This window comes from Nesoenas mayeri, assembly GCF_963082525.1.
Source record: "Nesoenas mayeri genome assembly, chromosome: 8".
NCBI lineage: Eukaryota > Metazoa > Chordata > Aves > Columbiformes > Columbidae > Nesoenas > Nesoenas mayeri.
Window position 1 is genome coordinate 31,037,878 of NC_137554.1, and position 24,819 is coordinate 31,062,696.

Genomic DNA, 24,819 nt, shown 5'->3' on the forward strand with positions numbered 1-24,819 from the left:
AAAAGGAAAAGAGGGTTTGCAGTACTTCTGAGTCATTTAGATACAGTCAGTTTCTTTAAACCATGCCAAAATGGCAACAAACTTGGTTTTTAAGGCAACTTCAGAATTCTGAAAAAGAAAGTACAGTGCAGATGTCCCAGGCAGCTGAGGTCTGTCTTCTCAATAAAGTGATGAGCAAAGACTTGGAGGAGAGATTGAGTCTAAAAGAATGTGCATTTCTCCTTAATCCTGCCTATAAACTCCGAAATGCAGGCTTCTCTTTTCTGCGTAACTGCAAACTCACACTTGGACAGCAGTGAAGTTGCTTCTCTCCTCCTTCCTTTCGGTAGCACATTTGACAATGTGTGACAGTCCTGCAATCAGTTTAAGCTGTTTTAATTTTAGCAATCCATATTCTGACTGATCTGTTGAAGAATCATTGTTCTAAGAAAGAAAAAAGACCCCAAGTCCCCACATCCAAGGAGGAGGTAAGAATCAGACAGGCATCTCTGGAGTTCTAATGGAGTTTTGAGGTTTGTATTACAGAACTGCTGTCCTTCTGTCCTGGCTTTCCTGGCCAGAAGAGAGTCCATAAAGTCTGTGCTTGGTTGCAAGCCAGCCCGTCAGTGCCTAATGGCATTATGTGCAGTGTGGATACACTCAGAAACTACAGTGGATGAATTACATACGTGGATGCCTGTGAAGACAGTAAGAATAACACTAATATTGTTCTGCGAAATTTATTTCATGAAGTTCACTTATTCATAGGTGAAGCACCAAATTAGCAAAACAAAAGTGAATGGTAATGTTATTAATAACGATCGCAGCAGTCTGAAAGATAAACCCCTGTCTGCTGCAGTGTTACTGCTGAATTTATAATACTTTCAGTGGGGCTTTCTAATACTTGGAATTTTAAACACTGGTCTCTGCAATGTGATTTGATGCAACTCAATGAAAACACTTAATAGCTTTTAAGATGCAGTCACCTGGAATAGGAGGCTGTATTTCCTTACGGTGGTGGGCCAGTGTGTCACTTCTCTCTGAGATGTGGCAATGCGATGGCTTCACAATGCCAAGACAGTTGGAAATTTCAAATTAATGTGTGATTAATTCCCGTACTGTCATCATCCTTTCTCAAGCCTTTAGTTCATACGCCAGCTTTATCGCCAGTAATAGTGGGAAAATGCTTAGCTGAAGGAAATGTGCACCTAAGATTATGACTGGTGCTGCTGGGTGATTTCAGCACTTTGCAAATTGTGTTGTCAGCGTTGTTATTACGACTGAAGCACTGAGAATGTTGTGCTGGTGGGCTTGCTCTCCTAGTTTACAGTTCATCTCCTGCTTTTCTGCCTTTATCTCACTGTTCATTATCTGAGGTTATATTATAACAACAGTTGAATTGCATGTTTTGTACGACTCTACAGCATACTTCCTAATTTGCACAATAAACACACCTTTGAGGCTTCTGGCTAGTTACAAATAGAACTTCATTCTTTCCATAACCATGGGTAAACCGTGGATCTGGACATGCACTTGTGTATGAGAGTGCAAGTGGAGGTTTCCAAACAGCCTTGTTAGCAAACACTTTCTGTGCACTATCAACAGAACTGCAAGTTTTTGAAACCTGGAATGTCATGAGGACATTGTAGATGTGATCACACAAATTAAACTAAGGCTGAATAGTTTAAATTATGTAAAAGAATTAACAAAAGGTATGTAACTTTAAAAAAAAAAAAAGATGGGGAGGGAGGGGAGGAAAAAAAGTGATGATAAGATTATGAATGCTGTTCTCAAGATGTCTGAACCCAAATGCATGCTTTTGCTTGGTTTTCAAGACAGTGGTGATAATGGGACAAAGCATTATGCAGAGTATGAAGCTGAATTCGGACACCTTGTAAGAATCAACATGACATATCTCTCTATTTCTTTTCCTTTTTTTTCTCTTTATTTCTTCTTCTTTTGTTTTTAAGAGGAGCTCTTTAGTCTGTGAAGTCTCACAGGGCATATATAAGAGAGAAAACATTTTACTACTGTTAAGAAGGGGGTAAAAATGATCTGAGGTATATATTGGGGGCAAGAGAGAACAGGGTCAGAGATTGAATGGAAGCCTTCTCAGCTCAAGGATCATGTTAGCATACGAACAAGTGGGTATAATTGACAACAAATAACTTTAAAAACCGCCATCTGTTTCCCATCTGATGCTTCCCTGCTCATCAATTTGGAACAGTTTTCCAGTAAGAGAAATGTGGCTGAAACTCAAACCTGTTTTAAGTCCCACTGTCCAGTGTCACCGACAAAGACATTAACCAGTGCCGGTCCCAACACTGACCCCTGAGGAATGCACTTGTCTTTGGCCCCCACTTGGACATGGAGCTGTTGACCACAACGCCTTGAGTGTGACCATCCAGCCAATTCCAACATGAAAATCAAAGACTGGTAGTAGGCAGGGGATTATTCCTGCCTGGGTAATTCTTAAGCAAGATCCATTTGCCTATATACAAGTACGCTATCCTCACCATTAACATAGCTGCGACTAATAAAATTCACTTGAGGTGGTCGTAATTGGACAGGCTCTCTTGTCTAATTTTCCTGTTCTTTCCAGGCTGTGTATGATTTAGCAATGCGCTGACTTGCAGTAGGTAAGGAAGGCTGCGGTTCTTTCAGGCTTCAGGTTCACGTACAGGTTTGTGTTTCACCCTGGTGTATGTTCTTCACAAAATACACTGGGATGTCAGATCCCTGAGGTGGAAAGAGTGCCTTTTTTCTAATGCATGTAAAACCTGAGAGGCGCAGTTAGCTCACACGGAGGTAGCTTGTCATCCCTCTTTACTGATATGGATTTTAGTTCAGCAAATCGAGTGTGAAGCCAGGAACCTTGGGACTCAGTCAACAGAGCAGGGATGGGTGAGGGAGACTTAGACACAGCACTCTAAAAGACAAATCTGTTTTCTTTTGTAAATATATCCTGTGTAGTCTCCACAAAGAGGTTAAAAGCAAGCCGAACCTTGGAGGTTTGACGTCTGTGTGCATGGTGCACATCCCTTGAACTCGTAGCATGTGATACTGTCTAGCAGCGAGAATGAAAGTAAGTGATGCAGGCAAACACTAAGTACGGCAAATCTCTGTAAGCAGCAAACCTGTTTACTGCTCCCTCATGGCACCTGCAGCTGTCCGTGTATTTGTGAGTCTCACATTTGGGCATAAACATCTTTCCAGGCTGCAGAAGTCAGTTCTGCACTCCTGGGCTTCGGGGTAGACCTGGTGGCCACAGCAACTTTTCACAACGTAGTAAACAGTAACTTCTCCACATGAAGCACAGCTTTCTGCATTTCTTGCAATTCTATGCATAAATAGGTGAAATAAGTAAAAGCTAGTGCAGGTAAAAAGCCACCAAAAATATAAAATCTGTTACCATGCCTAGTAGCTACAGATTTAAGGAGTTTAGCCTGGAAACAGAGGCTGACCTGATTGTCTATACAGAGAAAAGTTATTAAAGTGAAAAGAACTTTTCATTTTATCTGCTAAATTCATAACACAGCAAAGAATGGATGCGAGAAAAATCAAATCAGGAATGCAGCAACCATGAAGGCAATTAATTTTGATGCCTTTCTAGAAGTCAGACCTCGCTGAACCAGGAAGCCCTGGGTGGAGGAGGGGACCGGGCACCCACCTTCTTCTGTGCATGGAGCAGGGCTGCATTCCAGTGACCGTAAAACTGGAAACCTCTGGCATGTGTCAGTCATTCTCTTTACTGTGGGGTTCAAACACCCAATATTCATGTTGGGTGGAGTAAAATGTTTTTCACATACATACAGAGCCGTTTTGGGAAGGCTTGGCTGCAGTTCATGGACCAGAGGCAGCATCTCCCAGAGCTTCCCTGGCTCCACCACCAATTGCAGCAGGGTCAGTGTGTGCCAGGCAAGGCTTTGGTGTTCCACTTCGGTTCTTGTTTTCTGCTCTGGACAATGGGAATTGCTCAGCAGCCCCTGCCCACGCGATCCTGCCCAGGTAGAGGTGCTGGCCCTGGCATTGAAACTGCTGAAATGGCTTTTGGGCTGTGCATGACTCTGTGCCTTCATTCAGGCTCTGCTAAAATACATCGCTACAGGGAAAAAACGCTGCCCAATGTCTCCCAGAAGTGTTGAACCTCTCTATCCAGGCTTCTCAAGGGGTCTGAGAAGGGCAGCAAAGATGATGGAGTGGAGCATCTCCCTTATGAGGAAAGGCTGAGGGAGCTGGGGCTCTGGAGCTGGAGAAGAGGAAACTGAGGAATGATCTTATTAATGTTTATAAATATATAAAGGGTGAGTGTCAGGAGGATGGAGCCAGGCTCTTCTCACTGACAACCAATGATAGGACAAGGGGTAATGGGTGAAAACTGGAACACAAGAGGTTCCACTTAAATTTGAGAAGAAACTTGTTCCTGGTGAGGGTGGCAGAGCCTGGAACAGGCTGCCCAGGGGGTTGTGGAGTCTCCTTCTCTGCAGACATTCCAACCCGCCTGGACACCTTCCTGTGTAACCTCATCTGGGTGTTCCTGCTCCATGGGGGGATTGCACTGGATGAGCTTTCCAGGTCCCTTCCAACCCCTGACATTCTGGGATTCTGACTTGGAGGAAGCCTTTTAATGATTAAATATTCCTGTTTCTTGCGGAGGTTTCAAGTAAGATTGAGCAAAATAGAGTAACGTCTTTTTACACTTGAGACTATTTAGCTTGGGTGCCTAGCTGCCTGCTGAAACTTTTTACACGCTGGTAAACATTTAAATGTGGAAATTATATTTCTTGGTTTTCTGCAGACTGTACTACAGATGCTGAATGATAAAACAGTTGATACAAATAGGAAAAAAGTCACTGGTGCGATAGAAGTGCCACAGTGCGCTCGTTATTATTAAGCAGAAAATTTTCCTACTCACCAGGTAGATGAGGCAGAAATTCGGTTCATTAGGAGGAGGAGGACAGAACAACGTACAGCGGCATTAACATGAAATACTGGTCCCTCAGCAAAGGCCTTTCTGAGAGCCGAGGATGCCTTTGCTTTAGTAACAGATCTTGTGAAGAGGTCGCTTACTCTGGCTCCCAGTTCTATTAAAATCATTGTGCTGTGCTCTCTGTTTACAAAATAAGGTTTATGCTCACTCTTAATTCTAAAAAGCAGAGGAAAAACCTGAGCTTGGCAAACCTTTTTGAACTGCTGAATCAAGGAGTAGCTGCTTGCAGAGAGGGATTAAAACCTTTTAATCCTTTTGTGTAAAAGAATATGGTGTTTAATGTGGTAGGCATGCCGGCAAAATTAATTTTCATGTTTTTTCAAGCACAAGATTTCAGTTCTGTCTTTGTTTCCTGGTCCTGCATATCTTACGGGTTCTTCACACTATGCAATACACTTTATTAACTTTGAAGTTTTGAAGAAATTTGCAAATAACAAAACATAGATTTGGAAGGAAAAGTAAGTTCCTAGGAGCAGGCACAGCTGTTACATGCTGCCTCAGGCGGCGTTGGGATGACTGATTTCAGAGCCCCGTACCTGCCATTATTACTGTTCTCTTGTCTGTTGTACGTGTTCTGAGCAAGAGAGAAGAGGCCGGAATTAGGGTACTGAATTTTGTGTATGATTAAATGAATGTTCTATATGTATGCATTTGAAAGCCCTTAAGTGAATGTTGTGTAAATGGTGATAATTGGAGGCAGTCTCCTTGCAATTCTTTCTCAAGCTAAATAAGGTCTAAGGCCAAAGACCCAAATGTTTTAATTGTATTAAACACAGGCTGAAAAATTTATTTACTCAGAAAGTGTGTATTACCAAGTTAATTGGAAGTGCCTTTAAGCTATTACCAGGTGGAAATTTGACTTCAGGTTTCAATTTTAAATTAAAGCAAAGCAGAAGACCATTCTGTGATGCTGCTGGAAGGTCTGCAGTTAGAGCAGTGCTTCCCTGCTCTCCCTTGTATTTTCTACCCTGTATATTATTTAGTATAAATACCAGGGAGTTAGAATTAAAAGCTAAACCCACATATAGGGGTCTGGCTTTCCCCCAAGATATGTGGCACACTGCACACAGGCTGCAGGTGCTCTAGGGAAATGTAAAAGCAAAGGGAGGGAAATTAAGATAACCCCAGGTTCTAGAAGGATGTTTTTCTGGGCTGTTTTTCTGCTTTGTTTTTAATCGGTATTCTTCAGTTGTATGCAGGGCTGCTTTGTGCTTCTTTGCGTATTTTTCTTCTCTAGTTATGTGTTATTTCAGCTATTGGAAGCACTTGTAAGAATGGTGTCATAGCAGAGAGGCTGATTTTGTTTCTCCCCCCTTTTCTTTTCCCCTTTCCTGGCACACAAAAAACCTTTAAAAAGCCCATGGACGAGAGTCAATCACAGCACAGGGATTAGCCAAAGTTAGGGATTTTCTTACTAAGATGTAAAGCAGCTCACACTGATAGCTAGCCAGGGACTTTGAGAAAGATACTGCAATTACAACAGCCTTGGAAAATAACAGAGAAAATTTGCCACCCTGTGAGCGAAATCTGTAGGCACCCTGCAGGTATGATATGAAGAGAAACCATCTCCCTGTTGTGCTAAGGTCTAAGTTCCCTGCCTCAAACTCTCTCCAAAATAATAAATCGGCACCCAAAACGTTCCGCGCTGCTGAGTGACTTGCAGAGCATCCTTGTGCACTGCCGTGCCAAAGACAATTCTGTTTTGGTGTCATATCAGTTAATTTTAGACATTTAAACTCTTTCAACGATTTCCATGATTCATAAAGAGACAGAATTAGAAATTTACTGAAGTGCAATACTATGATGACAGGCTGTTGGTGTGGTTTGTTAATATCCAGTAATTGTGGCCTTAACAATTGAGTGAACTAACGGCTTTTAACCCATATTTCTGTGGAATAAGCAGGTTTCTCTGACATCAGCATTTAACAGTGGACAACCAGTTTCTACTGGGGTAGGGTTGGTTTATGTATAACTGGCCAGACACTGACCAGAAGTACGCGGGATACATGAGGCTTTAAGATGTTTGTTTGAGAATACATTTGAAATATTCAGCTTTGACTGAAATACTATTTAGTGTTTTATATCAGATTTGGTAAGTATAAATAGTCTAATAGTGAAAGGGAAAAAGAGGGCTTGAGAATGCTGGTCTCAGTATGAAGATTTCCCCCCAGTGTGTCTGCGAAGACACCTCAACCCCATCCAAGAGTTTGTTTTTAGACTGGGCTTATGTTGAGGAAAGAGCCTTTAGAAATTGTGAACTGTACCCATTTGCTGAGATGATGAAGAAGCAGGAATGAAAGAGTATGAGAGTTTCTGAGTTTAAGTCATTTATAAATACTGATAAAATCGTTCATCTGACCTAAAACGTAGCCTTGCGTTCTCCTCAATGGAAATTTCTATACATAAACAATGTGGAGTGGATTTCACCAGCTGAACTGAGTACCTTGTATCTTGGTTCGCTGTGTTTCCTGCTGGTGTTTGGGGAGAAGCCCAACCTCTGCTGGATGGCTGCTTTTATTAGTTCTGTAATGTAATTTTTCTACTGAAAGTTACAGAGGTCATTGAACGTGCTAAAAGATCATCTTCTTAGAGATTTGTATATTAATCGTTCGCTTTATTTGGTTTCATTTTGTATGAACTCAAAAGGTATCCAGGGTAACTTTATGGAAGTGGGGAAGTGAAGGTGAAGAGAAATGCAACTTGCTTTGAGATAATGTTTGTAGATTTGATTATCACGGGCAAACACACTTGGAGCTGGAAAACTCAGCCACTAAAATTGGATTGAAATAGCAGAATCATTTGTCCTAGCTGTTGGGAATCTCTGAAGCATTAAAACCTAATAACAATAAGATGATGAAACAAGAGAGGAGGATGCGCAGGTAGCATTGGGTAACCTGTAATTCAGAGCGATCTGAGGAATGTGTTGAGTTTGGAATGCCATTTTCTGTGATTGGGATGCGGTTAAGTGTTTTTTAAAATCAATGGGTGAAAGGGTTATGATCCATTCACGGGATAAAAAGAAAATTGTGTATGTACCTGAGCATACAAGGCCCCACTATATATTTGCATTTATTTAATAAGTACCTTGCACCAAGCAATAAAGAACAAAAGTTTCAGTTACAAAGTGCTGTCATCTTAGTGAAATAAAACCGAAATAGGAAGAAATAAGGAATGAATTAGCATTGTGATCACCAAGACCCACTGATGCTATTGTAAGCTGTTGTTAAAGAAATATTATTACAAGGCTCAAACAGGCTCTTCCTACTTGTAGAATTTACGAGAATTGAAAGTGCAAGTTTGAAAAATCTGTATTTTGCCAAACAATATTCCTAATGATCATAAGTGGACAGGAACAACATTTAAATAATATTTCATATATTGAATAATAAACATAAGGATAATAAATATAAGGATAGCTGGAGACCCCACTGTCTTTTCTCCTGCTCTGCAGCAGATACTTGGGAATGAAAATATAGAGTAGGTTTCACGAGAATATCCGTCCAACAGACATCCATCCATGCAGAAATATCAATCATCCATGTTTTATGAAATGGAGAAAGACCCTTGCTGTATATATAAGAACGGGCCACCTCTGTCTTCTAGACCACTTTATTTCCACTTCAAAGTCAGTTGTGAACATGAGAAGGTCTATGTCATTCCAGGTTTCTTCCCAGTGTTGTAACAACTGAGCCACATCATCATTTTCCACATATTTGTCCTGACAGCCGCCGTGTGGGAACAGCAGGCTGGTTTTACAGAGGAAGCTGAGGTACAGTTGTGCCCAGGCATATGTGACAGGGAAGGTTAAAAGGCAGGGATTTAAACCTGAATTTCACCATTTGCAGGCTCAAGGACTCTTCCTGCCGGTGTCAATAACTCCTTTCAATTCATTTAGCCTAGGCACCTAAATAAGGTTACCCCTGTATTCCTATTGTATATGCTTATCTAGTTCATCTCATATCCCAATTCTGATTTTTTTCTTCCTTCACGAATGTACTTTAAATCTTAATTTAGCCCAAGTCATAAAAGCTTTCAGATAAAAATAAAAGCTCCCCTATACTAGAACACTGGTCTTATTTTTGGCTGCCCTTCTGTTCTATTTAGAACAGCGGGCACTTGTAGCATGAGGACAGAGATATTTTTCTTTCAAATCTCTCACAGTGATTGTTCGTAGTACACTTAATTGCAGCCATGTGTTTTGTAATTCATTTTTCTCCAACCTGTGTGTGACTCTTCGGAAAAACAGCATTCACAAGAACAGGAGGAGCAGTATGATTGCCGGTTTCTGAATTAAAATTTTTGGATGAGGTATATTTGATGTGGGTGCTAAATACTGAAAGAGCATCAGGATTCGTTTTAATTCTCCCATTTATTTTAAGAAACCATCTAATGATGTGTCTTTGAAATAAAACACGTTAATATTTGGATATATGAAGCATATTTATGTTGGCATATATTATGTTTCAGCCACTTGCAAGTTTTTGGCTCTTAAAAAGAAGCATATTTGATGTGACTGGTGCACACTTGATGAGATGAGAAACTTCTTCATGGTGAGGGTGGCAGAGCCTGGCCCAGGCTGCCCAGGGGGTTGTGGAGTCTCCTTCTGTGCAGACATTCCAACCCGCCTGGACACCTTCCTGTGTAACCTCATCTGGGTGTTCCTGCTCCATGGGGGGATTGCACTGGGTGAGCTTTCCAGGTCCCTTCCAACCCCTGACATTCTGGGATTCTGTGATGTGTAGCAAAATACAAGGATCTCTGCTAAATATACACGACCCAGCATCATTTTTCAAGGCTTTGGCTGGTATTCCAATCAGGTAAAACAGATCATGTTACTTCTCAAAGGCCATGGTTCACAAAAAAGACACTTTGCCAGGTTGGAGGGAGGGCACACCTCTGTGCCTTGCCCTTGAAGGAAACCTGGCAAAAGTGAGTTTTCTCCCTGGGAAGGTCCTTGGGGTTCATGGAGAAGCTGCACAGCCCAAAGACAACACGTGATAAGTGACTCTGAACTGCTCTGATAAAGGGAAATCCAAAGAGGAGAACTGAACTGCTACAAATGTTTGGTAGGGCAAATTTTAAAATAGCTGCTGGGATGGTTTTCTGATTGACAATTGTTTCACAACAAACAAGTTGTCTAGAATAGCAGAGAACAACAGTGTTTTTATGTATAAAATATGGGTGAGATGCACCGTCATGGTTGCTGTGTCTTGCTCTGTGTTGCCCTGTGGGAAGGCTGGGGCAGCAGAGATTCCACCTCTGAGGGCTTCAGGTTTCCCTCCCAAACCCATCACGTTTGCTTTTGCTGGGGAGGATGGACAACAGCCGTACTGATGAGTGTGTACCCAACCTGTCTGCTTGTACTTCTTCCTCTGGCTTTCTCTACCCTTGTTCTTGTGGACGTCTTAATATGTAATTTGATGGAGCATTTCCTTGGAAAGAATCACACACCCTGGCTTAGCCCGGGACTCTCCATGAGTTTGCTGCTGTTTTCCAGCACAGTGAAGAAGTGCCTAAATCTCTGCTAGCATCTCTTCCACACTATGAGGCCCTCCTTGTGATTCACTTCATAGGGTTATCCAGGAATCTCTGCTTGCTCAACAAGTGACTTTTTCAATACTACCAGCTGTGAAACTTAAGTCCTTTTCTTCTGAATTGCTAGGGGGGGATTTGTTTGTTTGTTTGTTTGTTTTTATGGTGTGCTTTTTTGGTTTTGTGTTTGGTGGGGTTTTTGTGTGTTTGTGTTTGTTTGGGTTTTTTTTAATACTTTCTCTATGGAGAGTATGTATGAGCAAATTTTTTTCAGCCCCTAGCCAAATACAATGAAACCTGTTTCTTTCTCTTATAAGAAAATACTCTATTTTTCATGGTCTTCCTCCTCAGAACTGTGCTGTTCCCATAAGCTCTCTAGAATAATTGAGTTTAGAGCAAAGACCAAACAGGGGAAATTTCAGCCAAGAAGGTGAACATTTTCCCATTCTCCTGCCTGAAGCTTATGAGTAAGTAGAAATGATGATAGCATTAATTTCCACTCCTGGTGTAATGGGAACTTGGTTATGAAGTGAGGAGCAAGAATTAGTTTAGAGGGTAAGGACTGAAAATGCTCCAGGGATCTGACACTGAGCAGAGAGACTGGGGGGAGAGAGAGGCTGGAGTTGTTTGGACTTAGACTTATTAAATAACAAATAGACCAGTCTGGAGTTGTTACTCCACGTGATGGAGTAAGCGAAGGTGGGTGTGATGGGCACCTGGCCATCTCACAACTCTTCCTGCTGTCACCTAAGACTTGCTCGGGAGGTTCTGATTTCTGGTTCAAGCTGATATTTCACAGATTTATCTGTGGAATGGGATCACTCTTTTTTCCTCTTTTAAACTTTCAGTTCAAAAAATCTTCAGCTTTGCCTGATCCTTAGGTCATCAGGGGAAAGACAGGATTTCACCGCAAAAGACATTTTGGTTTCTTGTATTTATTTGTAGTTTGTTTGAACAACAAACAGATAACTTCAGGCTTGGCATGTCCATAATCTTCTATGGGGACTCTGGTCATTTTGACTTTCAGAGGGGAAAAAGAGAAGACTAGGTCACTGGTTAAATATTTTGTTTTCAGTATATCCTTATTTTTTCCTGGTTGTGTTCCTAGGGCTACCCTAAGAGTGCAAGCACTCAAAAGGAGGTTGGAAAAGACTGTTTGGACCATCACCTGGCCCTGTCTCTAGTGGTTATTATATTGCCCTTTGGAAGTAACTAGAGATGTGTCCTACAGCAGCCTCCTCCGAGCAGTAGAGATACAGAGGTGTTGGTTGGAGGGAGGTGTGGAGGTAGCATAGTCCACTTAGCATGCGTTTGGCAATGACACCAAGATTTTCATGGATGATCTGTCGTACTTCTGTTAGCTCTCACTGAGATAAGTTTTGGGGTTTGCTGTTAACAGTTGCCAGTCTGTATAAATATATGCATGCCCATGCCCAACTCCATTGTCTTGGGGCCAGGACTTAGGATTTTAGGTTTGCTTAATTAGTACTTTCCTTCCATTTCGAAACTTCAGGGCATACACGTTTTTAAAATGGCTTTGTACAAATACCTTTTCGCAGACTGTATGAGAATTTGGTTTATATACAGGTACACTTTTGTGACGAGTCTCAGTGGATTTAGATGGTTTCCAGAAATCATTGTTGCTCAATTAAATGTGCAGAGGAAAAAGATTCATTACAACAATGTAAATTCAAGCTGAACAAGGCAGCAGGTTGTTTAGGTTTTACTGCCGGTGAACATTCAGTTTCCTTTTGTTCTGGTTTTTAATAGTATTGATTTTTTTAAAATGTACAAAGGTAAAGCAGGTCCTCAGCGTACAAGCTGGGGAGTAAGTGTACAGTGAGAGATATAATTGCATTGTATTCTTCAAGGACAAAAGTTTTTTGGATTCTGTTGTATTTGTCATTTGAAAAATTTACACTATTTTACTAAGATCACAGCGTAAATAACAGAAAATCAAATGAACAAATCAACTGCCAAATTGCAATACATCAGCTCAGCACACTGCACAGCAAAACAGTCAATCACACTGCAATCACTAGCAGCCTGAAGAGTAAATTAACGTTTCACTGGGATAGATGAGAGGTGAATAAACACAGATATATGTAAATACAAACTAAGTAGAAATAGACATGATTATAGATGAGTAAATATGTGAAATCAGCATCAGTTAAGCAAGCACACTTAATAATTGCTGCTGTTCGTGTCAGAACAATGTGCCAAAGACTACAGACGGCAGCCATCGTGGTTTCAAAGCCAGTTTCTGAGGTTTTTTGAGCTACTTTCTTTGCACAGCCCTGGGTTTTTTTTCACCAAGGATGGCAAAATTCAGTACCCCAGTGTGTGATGAATTTCTGCAGTCGGATCTGTGATGTTCCTTCACAGAGGCTTGTTGAGGACAGAGCACGTGTATCCACTTCTGCGTGGGCAGCGCTGACCGTGGTGGATGCACCGTCCACAAAGGTGTTTTGGAAATAAAGCTGAGCAATCAGCAGTGGTAGAGGTCTGGACCTGCAGCTTAGTGTCTCAGCTGTGACATCCAAATCATCTGGGTTTGGTGTTGGCACGTCCCCTGGTGCCTGTGGTCTGTGTGGGTGGTTGGTGGGCTCCCTAGCACACAACCACAGTCACAGAATCACAGAACGGTTGGAGTTGGAAGGGACCTCTGGAGATCATTTAGTCCGACGCATCTGCTAAAGCAGGTTCACCAGAGCAGATCGCACAGCATTGCCTCCAGGTGGGTTTGAATGTCTCCAGAGAAGGAGACTCCACCACCTCTCTGGGAAGCCTGTTCTATGTTGAGCATCTGATGTTGCAAGGTTTTAAGGGGTCTGATGTCCTGCTGCCTCAGGAGCAGTGTGCCACCAGCCCCTCTCTGATAAGCGTGTCCTCGGCTGATGGTTGCTTCTCCATGTGGTGCCACAGGGTCTGACTCTGACCATGTCCCTCACTCTGAAGCTGTGGTGGGTTCCCCTTGGCCAGCTGCCCACCCAGCTGAGGCTGCAGGGAAAAACCTGTTCCACCATGTTGTCTTCATGGTCTGCATGGGAGTCTCTGCTCAAGCACCCAGAGCTCCTCCTCCCCCTCTGACCTGAGGTCTCACAGGGCTGTTTCTCACATTTTTTTACCTAACTTCTTACAGCTGTGAGGTGTTTTGCCCCTTCTTAAACCTGTTGCCATGGCAGTGCCTCCATGGTGAGCTTGACTGTGCCCTGCTGTGGGGCTGTTGTGGAGCTGGCTGTGGATGGGGCAGCCCTGATGTCTCCTCATGGAGACCACCCTGCAGCTCCCCCCTGCCACCACCTTGGCACCTGCACCCTATATGAACAGTGTTTTTGTGCATGTGAAGCAAGAAGCATCCTGGGCCCTCAGCAGTCACCCTGGTCTGGTCCACATACGTTGGAGTAGGGCAGAGCCTGGGCTCTGGGCTTTCTCAAAAGCAACAGCTGGAGTATGTCACTTGGTTGAGCTGTTGTGCGTGTAGGGATGGTGTAGCACGCTGTAGAGACGCTGAGGGTCCGTGTGAGCGATTAGCATGGGCTAAACCAGGAGGTGAAACTGGCATCAAGGAGGGCGTAACGCAGTTTTAGCAAAGTCTTCAGAGATGGCTGTTCGAAGGCAAAGTTGTACTCGGCAGCTTCAGGAGGCAGGTGCCAGCTCGCAGGTGCTGAGGGAGAAGCCCTTGTCTTCCAGTGCCTCCCGAGCTCCGTCTGATCCTGCCCTGAGCCACTGTGCTCCCAGTCCTGCTTGGAAAATAATTTTTAGAAGCCTCTTTCTGCCAAGTTAGGAGCCTGAATCTGCTGCACAGAGGCTCTGGTGACCCCAGAACTGCTTGTAGGGATTTGGGTGTTGGTGACGGGAGGCAAAGGGTACAAGGAGTAGAGCAAGACCCCCTGCCCAGTAGCTGCAAGCGGCTGGACCGGCTCAGCTGTAACTTGAAACTGCACCCTTAGCATTTTAATCTGTTGTATGTTAGGAAAATGCATTTAAAGATTGTCTTCTTTTGGGGTCGCTGAGTCTGTATCCCTCCTAGATTGGGGAAACTCAGCTTTCAGTTCATCAAGAGCTTAGTGTTTAAACCACCTGGGCTTACAGATGTTGTCCTCTGCTCCCTCAAGGACATACTTGTGGACGTGTCCAGAATGTGAAGATGCAGAACCACTGCCAGCTCTGCTGGGAACGCTGGTTCAGTGTCTTGGGATTGAACATGTTTCTCCTCTCGCTCTTGCTCCTTTCTGCATCCCAGCAGCCGTCTCTGCCCTGTTTATAGGTCAGGTTCGTCTTTGAGGTGGTCGATCAGAATTTTATTTGAAATGTGGCCTTAGAGTGACCTGTGCACTGAATGACATCATGGGTGGACTCCGTTAACTCCCTCTATGCAGTCGAATGTTTTAGTGCTTTATGGGCATACAAGATCATCAAACACTTCTCGCTTGGACAAAGCAGTGTTTCAAAATGACCCTTGGACCACATATTGCAAAATTCTCTTGCACAGTGAATACAGAAAAAAACCCAGAAACGTTCAACCTGGATGCCTAGGTTTATCCATCCAACTCTGCCACGTAAATGCAGAAGACACAACTGTATTTTTATGAAAGTTCTTTTATTGATTATTAAAATGTTACATGGTATTTTTTTTTCCATTTTTGCTGAGTCTTTCAGGCCTGAATGTCACTTTCGTTTCTTTGCTGACTTTCACTTTTAGTGATTAGTTTCTTACCAAGCACAGGCCAGCCTGTGCAGATTTCCAGATGCTTGTAGAGTGTAGGATTTTTATGTCGATCCACATCTAAAATGAAATTAAAGGTTGTTATTTGTGTACTTAAAACGGTGTCTGTTAATTCTGATGAATGTCTTAACAGCTTTCAGGAAACACTAATATCAGCGTATGGTACATTTGGTGGGTTTGGTGTGTCAGCTGTTCTGTATTTTCCAGTGCTATGACCATGTTATAAACCTGCAAAAATCCATTTATTAAAAAAATAAACCGCAAAAATGATTCCAAATTGTCATATACCTGAATGAATGCCCAGGGGGACGGGGGGAGCCCTCAATTGCCCTCATTTACAGGCAAACCAGATGGACTTTATTCATTTCAGGGAAAAAAAGGTACTCAAGCAGAAACTCTGCTTGTCATGTTGCAGTCTGCGCTGAATTTGTGTGGCCAAGGCCGTTCAACCTGGATTTGTAGCAGGCGCACCAATTATCTTATAATTTAGATTAACATGACACATTCCTTGCTTATCTGGTGTTGTGTTCTCATGGGGGTGATTTGGTTATTTTTCCAGGCAAGCCAACGTTTATGAAAGCTCCTGAAGATCAGATTGGGATTTCTGGAGGTGTGGCGTCCTTTGTGTGTCAGGCAACAGGAGAGCCCAAACCTCGTATCACATGGATGAAGAAGGGGAAGAAAGTCAGTTCTCAGCGGTTTGAGGTAATTACCAAGAAAAAAATTTAAAAAACTCAGTAATTGATCTAATGCTTGCAGATCTTAATTACACAGTAATCATCATTACAACCCGGCTATCTCTGCATCACTGCAGTACAGAGTCTAGAGCTTTAAAGTAAGCTTCCTTCCCTGCAGCAATGCAATCTGTGGAGCAGGCGTTGTCCTTTGAGCGTGATGCTGGAAGCACACACGTAGGGCATCCTTCTTCAGATGGGAGACTGGGGCTTGCACGGAGCTGGATGGCAGATGAGAGTTGGATCTAGCAGTTATTTTCTGTTTTCATTGTGAAAAATTGATAAGGCACCTCTTGGCCTGCTGTCCCCAGTGAAATTCAAAAGTGGGATGCCGAAACACTATTGGAAAGCTTTCTTAAGTGATGGGCACTGCCATCCCACCCACACATACCCTTGAAAGGGAATGACAAAGTCATCCCGAAGGGTGAATTGACTTCCCTGTGAACTGAAGTCTGAGAGGAAGCAAGAGGGAAGAGTGGATATCAGAAATGCTTTTGAGAAAGGGTCAAATTTGATTCATATTTTAAATAGCAGATGCATTTTCACTGACTTCCTCCACCTCTCTCTCCACTTTAGTTTGTTGGATTTGGGCTCTTCTCTCTAAAACCGCCCGTAGAAATGTGACCCTTGTACCATTCTGCTGCCTTTCCTCTAATCCTCTGTATTTGATGTTTCTGCCTTTCTGACTGGAGCACGAGATGACTTTGCTGCCCAGAGTGGATTGATTCAAGTCACCGGTTTTAATCATGATTTTGTATGTGAGCAGAAAACCTTGATTAAAGTAATCAATTTTAATCTTGTTTTACATTGTTATTTTTCCCTAATAAAGGTTAAGTTTTGTTATATAGTAACCATTTAAACATTCTGATTTGTAGATAGATATAACCTTTATAGTAAATTTGGTACTTGTTGCAGCTAAGCAGAGGGCTATACCAAATTATATGCATTTATACAAGCAATTTCATACCTTTATTCACCTCAGTTTTGGTTCATAGTTGAGACATTTTTATTGTGTTAGGAGATAGTGAATAATATTTTTTTTCCCTAGGTAACTATTAATTTTACCTCATTATGTAGCTAGTCTTTATTTGGTGGAAAATCAGAACTCACTTGAAATGAAAAATTAATAAAGAAAACTGATTTACACATCCTGAGTTATTACACAAAAAGGATATCCATTGTTAGCAAATGAACAGCATTCCTGGTCACTGTCTGTCAGGTCCTTAGTAGTTATAACTTCTTCTCACGTGGAGTGTTTGTTTAAAGGATAATAAGGACAAAAGAGCTTTTCTGCTGTTTCACCTCTTAGATTTTTAGTCCTTATCACTGAAGTTAATTAATCTCTGCGTCTGATTTAGTGTTGTTTTAAAATCTGGCAGTGGCCCTGTCCTGTGTAAATGCTGCAGACAGTTTAGCATTTTGTTACAGTTTCATATTTAATTTAAAATCCAGTATTTAAAAAAAGTCCTTAAAATGTGCTATGGTGATGCTGACATTTCTCTGTCCTATCTGCTACTGCTTGACCCCAAATTAGGGCTTTTTGCAAGCTGTTTCTGTTACTTAAAACAGAAGGGTTATTCCTTCCAGCATGAAGAATAACACATTTTCGGTAGTCTTGGTTACCTCTTGCTTCCCTGTTTCTGCTGTCACTACAGAGCCTTGTTGTGCCCATTATTTTTCTCCTTCCTGTTTTCACACATGTGGTCATTAGGCGGTGAGAAGTGCTCATAAACAGGGCTCGAGAAGGCAGGGGAACAGTTTTGCATGAGGATGGCGCAGGTCCTATGCAGGCGTGCATGGCCTGGAATGAAGCACAGTTCGGTCTCTTCATCTCCCCATGCAGTTCCCAAGCGACAGGAGAGGGGCTTGTGCCTTTCCCTCATGCTGTCACCATCTGCACTAGAGTTAATATTTCCAGCTTTTGCTGTGCTCAGTAATAGGAGAAGGATGAGTTCCACATTAACAGTGGCCTAAGGCTATGCCTTCACAGCCTTGCCATTAAGGAATAGCTTATACTGATCCAGCAGCAAACTAACACATACCTCTTTCTTCCCTGTAGAAGTTAGAGTAATGCATGTTACAGCTTAGCGGGATGGATGGAAAAGCAATGATTTATTAAGGACTTAATTTACTATGCTGGAGAAGGAATTGTAATTACATCATTGTTGATTATGCCAGAGTTGCAAAGTACCCGATGCTGAAGGACATTAAAAACTCACTTTCGGCTGGAGTTAGCATGTGCTGTAAGCGCTCAAGGTTGTATTCGAGTTTTGTTACTATTTTCCCGGTAATCCCACAGGGGTATATCATTCTGCTCCTCCATCAAGGTGAAAGTTGGCACTAAATTGCTATCAGTGTGATTAGTAAAACCATTAGTGCAAATATGGCTCAGATGTTTTAAATCATCAGATCCACATCTTTATTACCAGGTTGATAATTTGTCAACCTTAATTGATTCATAAAGAACTTCATTGGATCGTCATTTGTTCTGGCCTCCTCAGAGGACAAATATGTTCTTGACTCTGAAATTTTTACATTTCTGGACTTGGAACGCTTGATGAATTGCGTGGCATTTTATAGCTTACAGGGCTTGGTTTGGTTTTTTTGGTTTTTAACCCCTTGGCTTTCAGTTTTTGTTGCAGAAGATCCCAGTAAAGAAGTGCTTTCTTTTCATTGTTTCAGGTTATTGAGTTTGATGATGGATCAGGATCAGTTCTGCGGATACAGCCCCTGCGCGTTCATCGAGATGAAGCGATCTATGAGTGCACAGCAACCAATAGTGTTGGGGAGATAAACACAAGTGCCAAATTAACAGTGCTAGAAGGTAAGTGGGAACTCTTTTCATGCCTTAGGTGGCAGAAGACGTGGCTCTGGCTTTGGTAGCTACGTATTGGTGTGGTGCCTTTAAATGACAGGGTGATATTCTAGCTTGGTTTGTAAAAGCTGGGTATCGTTTGCTACTATAATTTATCCTAGTGACAGAACCTAACATTTTTGAGACAATCATGAAAGGATTGCATATTCTGAACTTTCTTTAAAGTGTTTCAGTAATATTGTCTGATTTAGGTGTGTCATTTCTAACTTGGAGGGCTAGCTAAAGAGACATTTGTATAATTTTCTCACCTCTTTGCTTTGATATAATACCCATCCATCTTCAGGGTATTTAAGAATTGTATCTGACAGTCAGAAACTTGGTCTGTGTTGCTGCACTTTCTGGTTTATATCAGCACAGTTCTTGAATAGTTTTTCAGGTTACTCTTCAGATTCTGAGTTTGATGTGGAATTGTGCTGGCTTTGCTTTTCACTGTAGTCATATTTCGTTATTCTGTTTCTCCTGTTAAAGAATAGATTTTGATCCTTGTCTGCTATATGAGCAGGTGTTATTTTCTTGCTTCTTCTAAACAGAATGTGTTGTGGAAGAACAGTGTATTAGATACAAAACGGCTTGTGATCAGTCGATGATTTTTTTTATGTTGGATTATCAGTATTATTGTCTGTTTTCAAGGAAGTTTTTATTTGGTTTTGGTGGTTTGTGTTTTTTTTTTTGTCAGGGGGCAGTTAGCACATCAATGTGTTGCAGTATTTGTTTATATAGATGATTTTGTAAATGTGCTGAGATGTTACAAATCTGGGGCATTCGGCTGATTGGATTTGTTTTGTTTTTTGCTTGAGATTCCTAAGACGAGCAGGAAGAGGCTTAGGCAAATTGCCTGGTGTATATGGATTGATGCAGAGACTTCTGAGTAACGAAGAAACTAGAGTGGAAAGCGTTTCTTGTAAGATTTGGAACCAGCAGAGACTGGTTATCCCAATGACGAGTGTGCCAGCCATACACAAGTTACCTATTGTCCCTTGTTCTCTCATCCCCATTTAGAGCATAGAGGTAATCATATTTTCTTCTCTGCTCTGTGACAAAGAATACTGTAATGTGCTCAGACACTGTGGTGATGGGAATCATAGAAATCATTCAGTACTTGATGTGATTGTGTATCTTGTTTCTGGAGGTGGGGCATCCTAAAGGATCAGCTTGCTCTTCAGTAGTAGTATTATTAAGAATAGGATAACAGGTGCTATAGACTTGAAAATTGTTGGGGAGGGGGAAAAGAAACAACACAACACATCTTTTTTGTTACTTCTTGCCTTTGTAGCCGTGTGTGTGAGTGCATAAAGCTCGGCGGAGCTTTTTCAGCAGTTTACGTGCAGATCTGCATTTGAATATTTCTTGCAACTGGGTTTTTCTGATACTGGATACATGAATATCCAACTGTTCCACGCACATTCCTGTTTCCTTTGGTTGCGGTTGCCTTTATGTATCTCAAATATGTATGCACATACACACACGCGCTAATAATTTATTTGCTCTGTGTTAAATGTTCAAAGGCCCGCAGAGGCATGCGTTGCATAAAGGAGCACAACAGTATTTCTCAGCTCCGTGGTTCTCCTGCTGATTTCCAGATGAGGTAAACCTTGCAGACCACCACATAAATAGGGAATGTTAGGAAACAGCAGAGACAGGAAAAGAAACGCGTGCATACAATTTGAGAGCTACAGAAGTCAGGCACAGGGCTGCTTTTCTGTTTGGAAGCTTCTTTTAATCAGGAGTAATGCTAGTTTAACGTGATTCCATAAGGTCAAAAATTATCTACAGGCTGCAGGGGCTGTGTTTTCCTCTCTAACTGAAGAGTATTGACCCCTTGCTGGACACTCTTGTAATGGATAAAATTAAGAAACATTTGCTGTATAACAGTTTGTATGTGCTCATGCATATAGAATTGTGAGCTTGATTACAGATAATGAAGAGCTACATGTATTTCTTAACCAATGAAGAAGACAAGTTCTGTTATGATGTATTAGTATTAAAAAGACTGTTTCTATTTCTTTATCCAAGATTTTCTGTGGACAGGTCTATATTTTTTTCAGTCATGCTATCTTATTGTTCTGTGTTGTCTGCCTTAGATTATGCTGTTTCTGCATTTTGGGAGTGTGAATTTCTTTATTATTAATATTCCCTTTCTTGTTTATGTGTTTGCAAAGCGGTTATTGCAGCTCAGTGCCCTGGTTGTGGTTGTATTTAGTCTCAGTGGCCTCCACAAAATAGTGGTAAGTGCCGCACCGCTCTGTTATGCCATTGCTTTCCTAACGCGAATTTTGTAGAGGTTTTTGAAAGCGACACATTTGATGTGGAACGTTTGATACTCTCAAGACTGTCAACTAGGATTGGATTTTTCCCTCTGCTTCTGGGGTTAAAATAACTTCTGTAATTGCTCTCAGGTGGCATTTTGAATGATGCAGACATTCTGTACTTCCTTTCAAGAATTTGACTAATGCAGTAGTCCCTGGTGCATGACAAAACTCTATCATAGACGTCCTTATGGTTACATGCTGCTAAATACACAGCACATATTGATTTTTACATTAAAAATCCTTTATAACAGTAAGGTTTAATGCTTCTTCACAATTTGCGCTTTAGAACATAGGCCCTAACCTTAAATCCCGGAGTCACAGTCAGGGTTTAGCAGGCTGTTATTAGATGGCTTTGTAGCTAACTAATCTGGAGCTTTATAGTTTTTTTTAGATTTCTGCGATGTTTTACAGATCAGAGGCAGATAATCCTTCCTAATTGCCAACTTATTCCATTCTGAATATTAAGAGAGAAGCATGAGTCCAGTCTCCTGGAGGAATCAGGAATTCTCACTTAAGTGAATCTCTTTTAACAGTTCGGTTCCCTACCAGCCTTTCATTCTCTGCTCCCGTGTCTCTCATTCTTTCCTTCAAACTGCAAATCCTGTTGTGACCAAACTACATATACTTAGTCTAACTGGAAATTATTTCTCCTGTTGATAGTAGGAGAAATAGACGTGCGTATACCTTCTCTTCTCATTTCTCCTGGGTAGCTGATAAGCTGAATTATGTATGAGTCATATTGAACATTTCTATCTTTTCTCCGATTATGACCTGAAGCGGCACAGAAGTACGTTCGTGCCTGCCTGGCAGAGGAGGAAAGCAGCGCAGGGAGGGGAGGGCTAGAGTCAATAAGCTGACACACGCTCCCAAGAAAAGCCTTGGGGACAGTTAGTGGCACTAACAAATTAATAAATATATTATTCAGCGGTAACGTCGAGAATTACAGAGCTTTTTAAATAGGGAGATCGTATGAAATGTGAGTAGGAAGGATGCCAGCGTGGAAGAACGTGGCAGGAGGTGTGTCTATGTGGTGTCCTTCCACCAGGCTGCTGCACGTTCAGCCTTGTGGCTGCGTTTGCAAAGGTGACAATAACAGTGTTTGTCTCTAGTTGCCTGTACACCAGCTCATACCTTCATCTGTGTTTCCAGCAGTCTCCACCCAACAGGAACACAAGGAACAGCAGTGCAGACACAGCCTTCAAGGGACAGGGAGGAGTATATGAATTATTTGGGAAAGGAAGGAGGCTTAAATACAAAGTATACGATCAGCCCCTTCTCGCAGGGCTTTCCAACTTGGGCATTCAGTTACAGGTTTTGATTTCCAGAGTTGAGAAGGTATTTAATTGTAACTGCTCCCTTAGTGCTCTGCAAGCATCGATTTGTTTTTTTGGTTTCATTTTGTTTTATTTTTTCCACTCCCCTCTAACCCTGAGCACACAGTCGTATCCATGTGACATCGAATACATCCAGAGTTTCATTTTCCCTTTGTTTTTAAGTAGGTTAAATGGAAATAATACCATTTCCATTTCCAGCACAGATCTATACAAGTCCTCTATGTCCCTATCCCAGACTCCTAATCCTGTGGTGTGTCCTTATCTGCCTGGAGAGCACGGCCAGGCTCCACGGGAGAGAGGACAGACAGAAGGGCTGGGAAAGGGTTGTGTGTACACTGGATTTCAGTCTCCAGGTAACCCGCTCAGATAGGTTTTACTGACTGGCTTCGCTCTGTCAGAAGTTGGGGAAGTTTTGTTGTGTTCCCAAGTGCGGCACTTGTCCCGAGGTGGGAAGCACCTCCACCTTACTGTAATTTGTTTGCTGAACCATGTCATGAGCTTAATTTCTTTCACCATCTGCCAGCCGCATTCCAGTTCCTGGGGTTGCCCTGTTTGAAATGCTGTAAATGGTGAACATTGGACTGTTACAAATGATTTCTGCAGAGAGCTAGATCTCAGAAGGCCTCAAACAATATGCCCTTTTTGTAAACACTCTTCCAAAAGTGATTTTGTCAATGGAATAATAAACAAAAGTTAGCTCTGTTTAATCCTTGTTTATGTTTGGTTAGTTAGAAAAGGATCAGTCAGATCATTGTACTTTGGCTTATGTTTGTCTTCGTTACTTTTGCATCTTTTTTCGCCAAGAATTTCTAGCAATGTGTTATAAAATCAAAACAATTATAGAAAGGAAATTGAATCCATCCTGACTGTGTAAATGAATTCCTGTACCTTGCTGCTCCTGGGACTGGTAGTATTTTCTTCGTGTCTCTGATCAGGAGAGGACAGGTCTTTCCTCTACATGTTTCATGTTCATTAAGTTCATTTGGCAGCGCTTTGGGAAGAAAGACTGCTGTGATGGCAGAGGTCCTGCTCCAGTTCTTTGCTCTCTACACAAGCAATCCAAATAGTTCTTGCTGTGTGAACCAGGCAGTTAACAGATGTCTGTAACGACTGCATTTCCAAGGGCCGTGGGACAGTGAGCCTCCACATGCTTCCTTGCTTCCCAAAATACACTAATGCAAATAGAAATGAAGAAGCCTGAGTGTGTTTCCTTTGCGTTAGATTGTGGCATGTCCCGTGCTTGTTAAAAAGGGAAACATTAAGCCAATTATTCGTTGTGGCCTCATTGAGAAGTTTAGGTTGTCACCTAGAAGAATGTAAATCCTAGCTCATATGGATTTATGCTATTAAGGTAAAAACAGTGTTCACAGTATTGTGCTCCTCGACAGCAGATCGCCCAGTATGGGTCTGATAAGTCAATTTAGGAGCCCTGTCATCTTGCTACAAGCTCTAGTCATTTCTCAGGTACTAGAAGCTGGAAGAATCCTAAAAGGTCAAGTGGAAAGAGATGGCCTCTTCATCCCATAGCACACAGAAGACTGAGCAGAATTGGCAGTTTGTTTCAATGAGACGAATAAAATTTAGAGAGACTTTTACTTGTATCACTATTATGTCCAGCGCTGTCAATACCTACACTGCCACAGTATCTGAAGAACTGTTTCAGCTATTTAATTTTTGGTACTTATACAGGACCTATAATCTCAATCCAGGTGTGAAACTCCTGGTTCTCTTCATTTTATTTATTTACTTTCAAATATTGGATTCAATAAAAATGTTAGTCTTACTCTTGTATTTATTTTTTTTAATAATATTTAACAAGGAAGACTTTATTGGTGGTGAAAGGGACACAAAGAATTGATTTTCTCAGCTGAAGAAAAGTTTTAAGTGTTGTTGGTCTCTTCTCCAAACAGGAGAGTCAGCAGATCTTCAGAACATATCAGACCCAAATGCCGTAATTTCCATTTCTTATCTATGTTTAAATGATTAACTAATGGCACATAACCGTATAATGTATCCATGGTAGCAAGTTCCATCAGAAGACTGCCATGCACTAAGGTTAAGATCCAGGTTCATTCCACAAGTTTATGAAGCAAGAAATAAAACCTTTGAAAAGTTTTAAATGAAATATCATATAGTTAATGCCAAGCTGAACCCCTTGGAGCTGTGCACTCCCATAAAACCTTGTGTCTGAAAAGCTACTGACCTTGTAATCTTCAGAGCATTTTTCTTTTACAGCAAGTGGCTGTTTCTGCATATCGCCTCTCAAATGAGGTCCTATGAGATTACATCTGTAACAGAACGGGATGTTGTCACGTTCTTATCAGCAAACTAATGACA

General features: G+C 41.7%; 1 protein-coding gene across 1 annotated transcript in view; it reads left to right on the forward strand.

Moving 5' to 3' along the window:
• The window catches only part of PTPRF (protein tyrosine phosphatase receptor type F), a gene marked incomplete at both ends in the record, with an annotated part of 250,740 nt that overhangs the window by 36,287 nt on the left and 189,634 nt on the right, over nt 1-24,819 (forward strand). The window contains 2 exons of the mRNA XM_080349237.1: nt 15,790-15,935; nt 18,647-18,788. Of these exons, the coding sequence (XP_080205363.1) occupies nt 15,790-15,935; nt 18,647-18,788 (288 nt within the window). The remainder of the gene's footprint in view (nt 1-15,789; nt 15,936-18,646; nt 18,789-24,819) is intronic.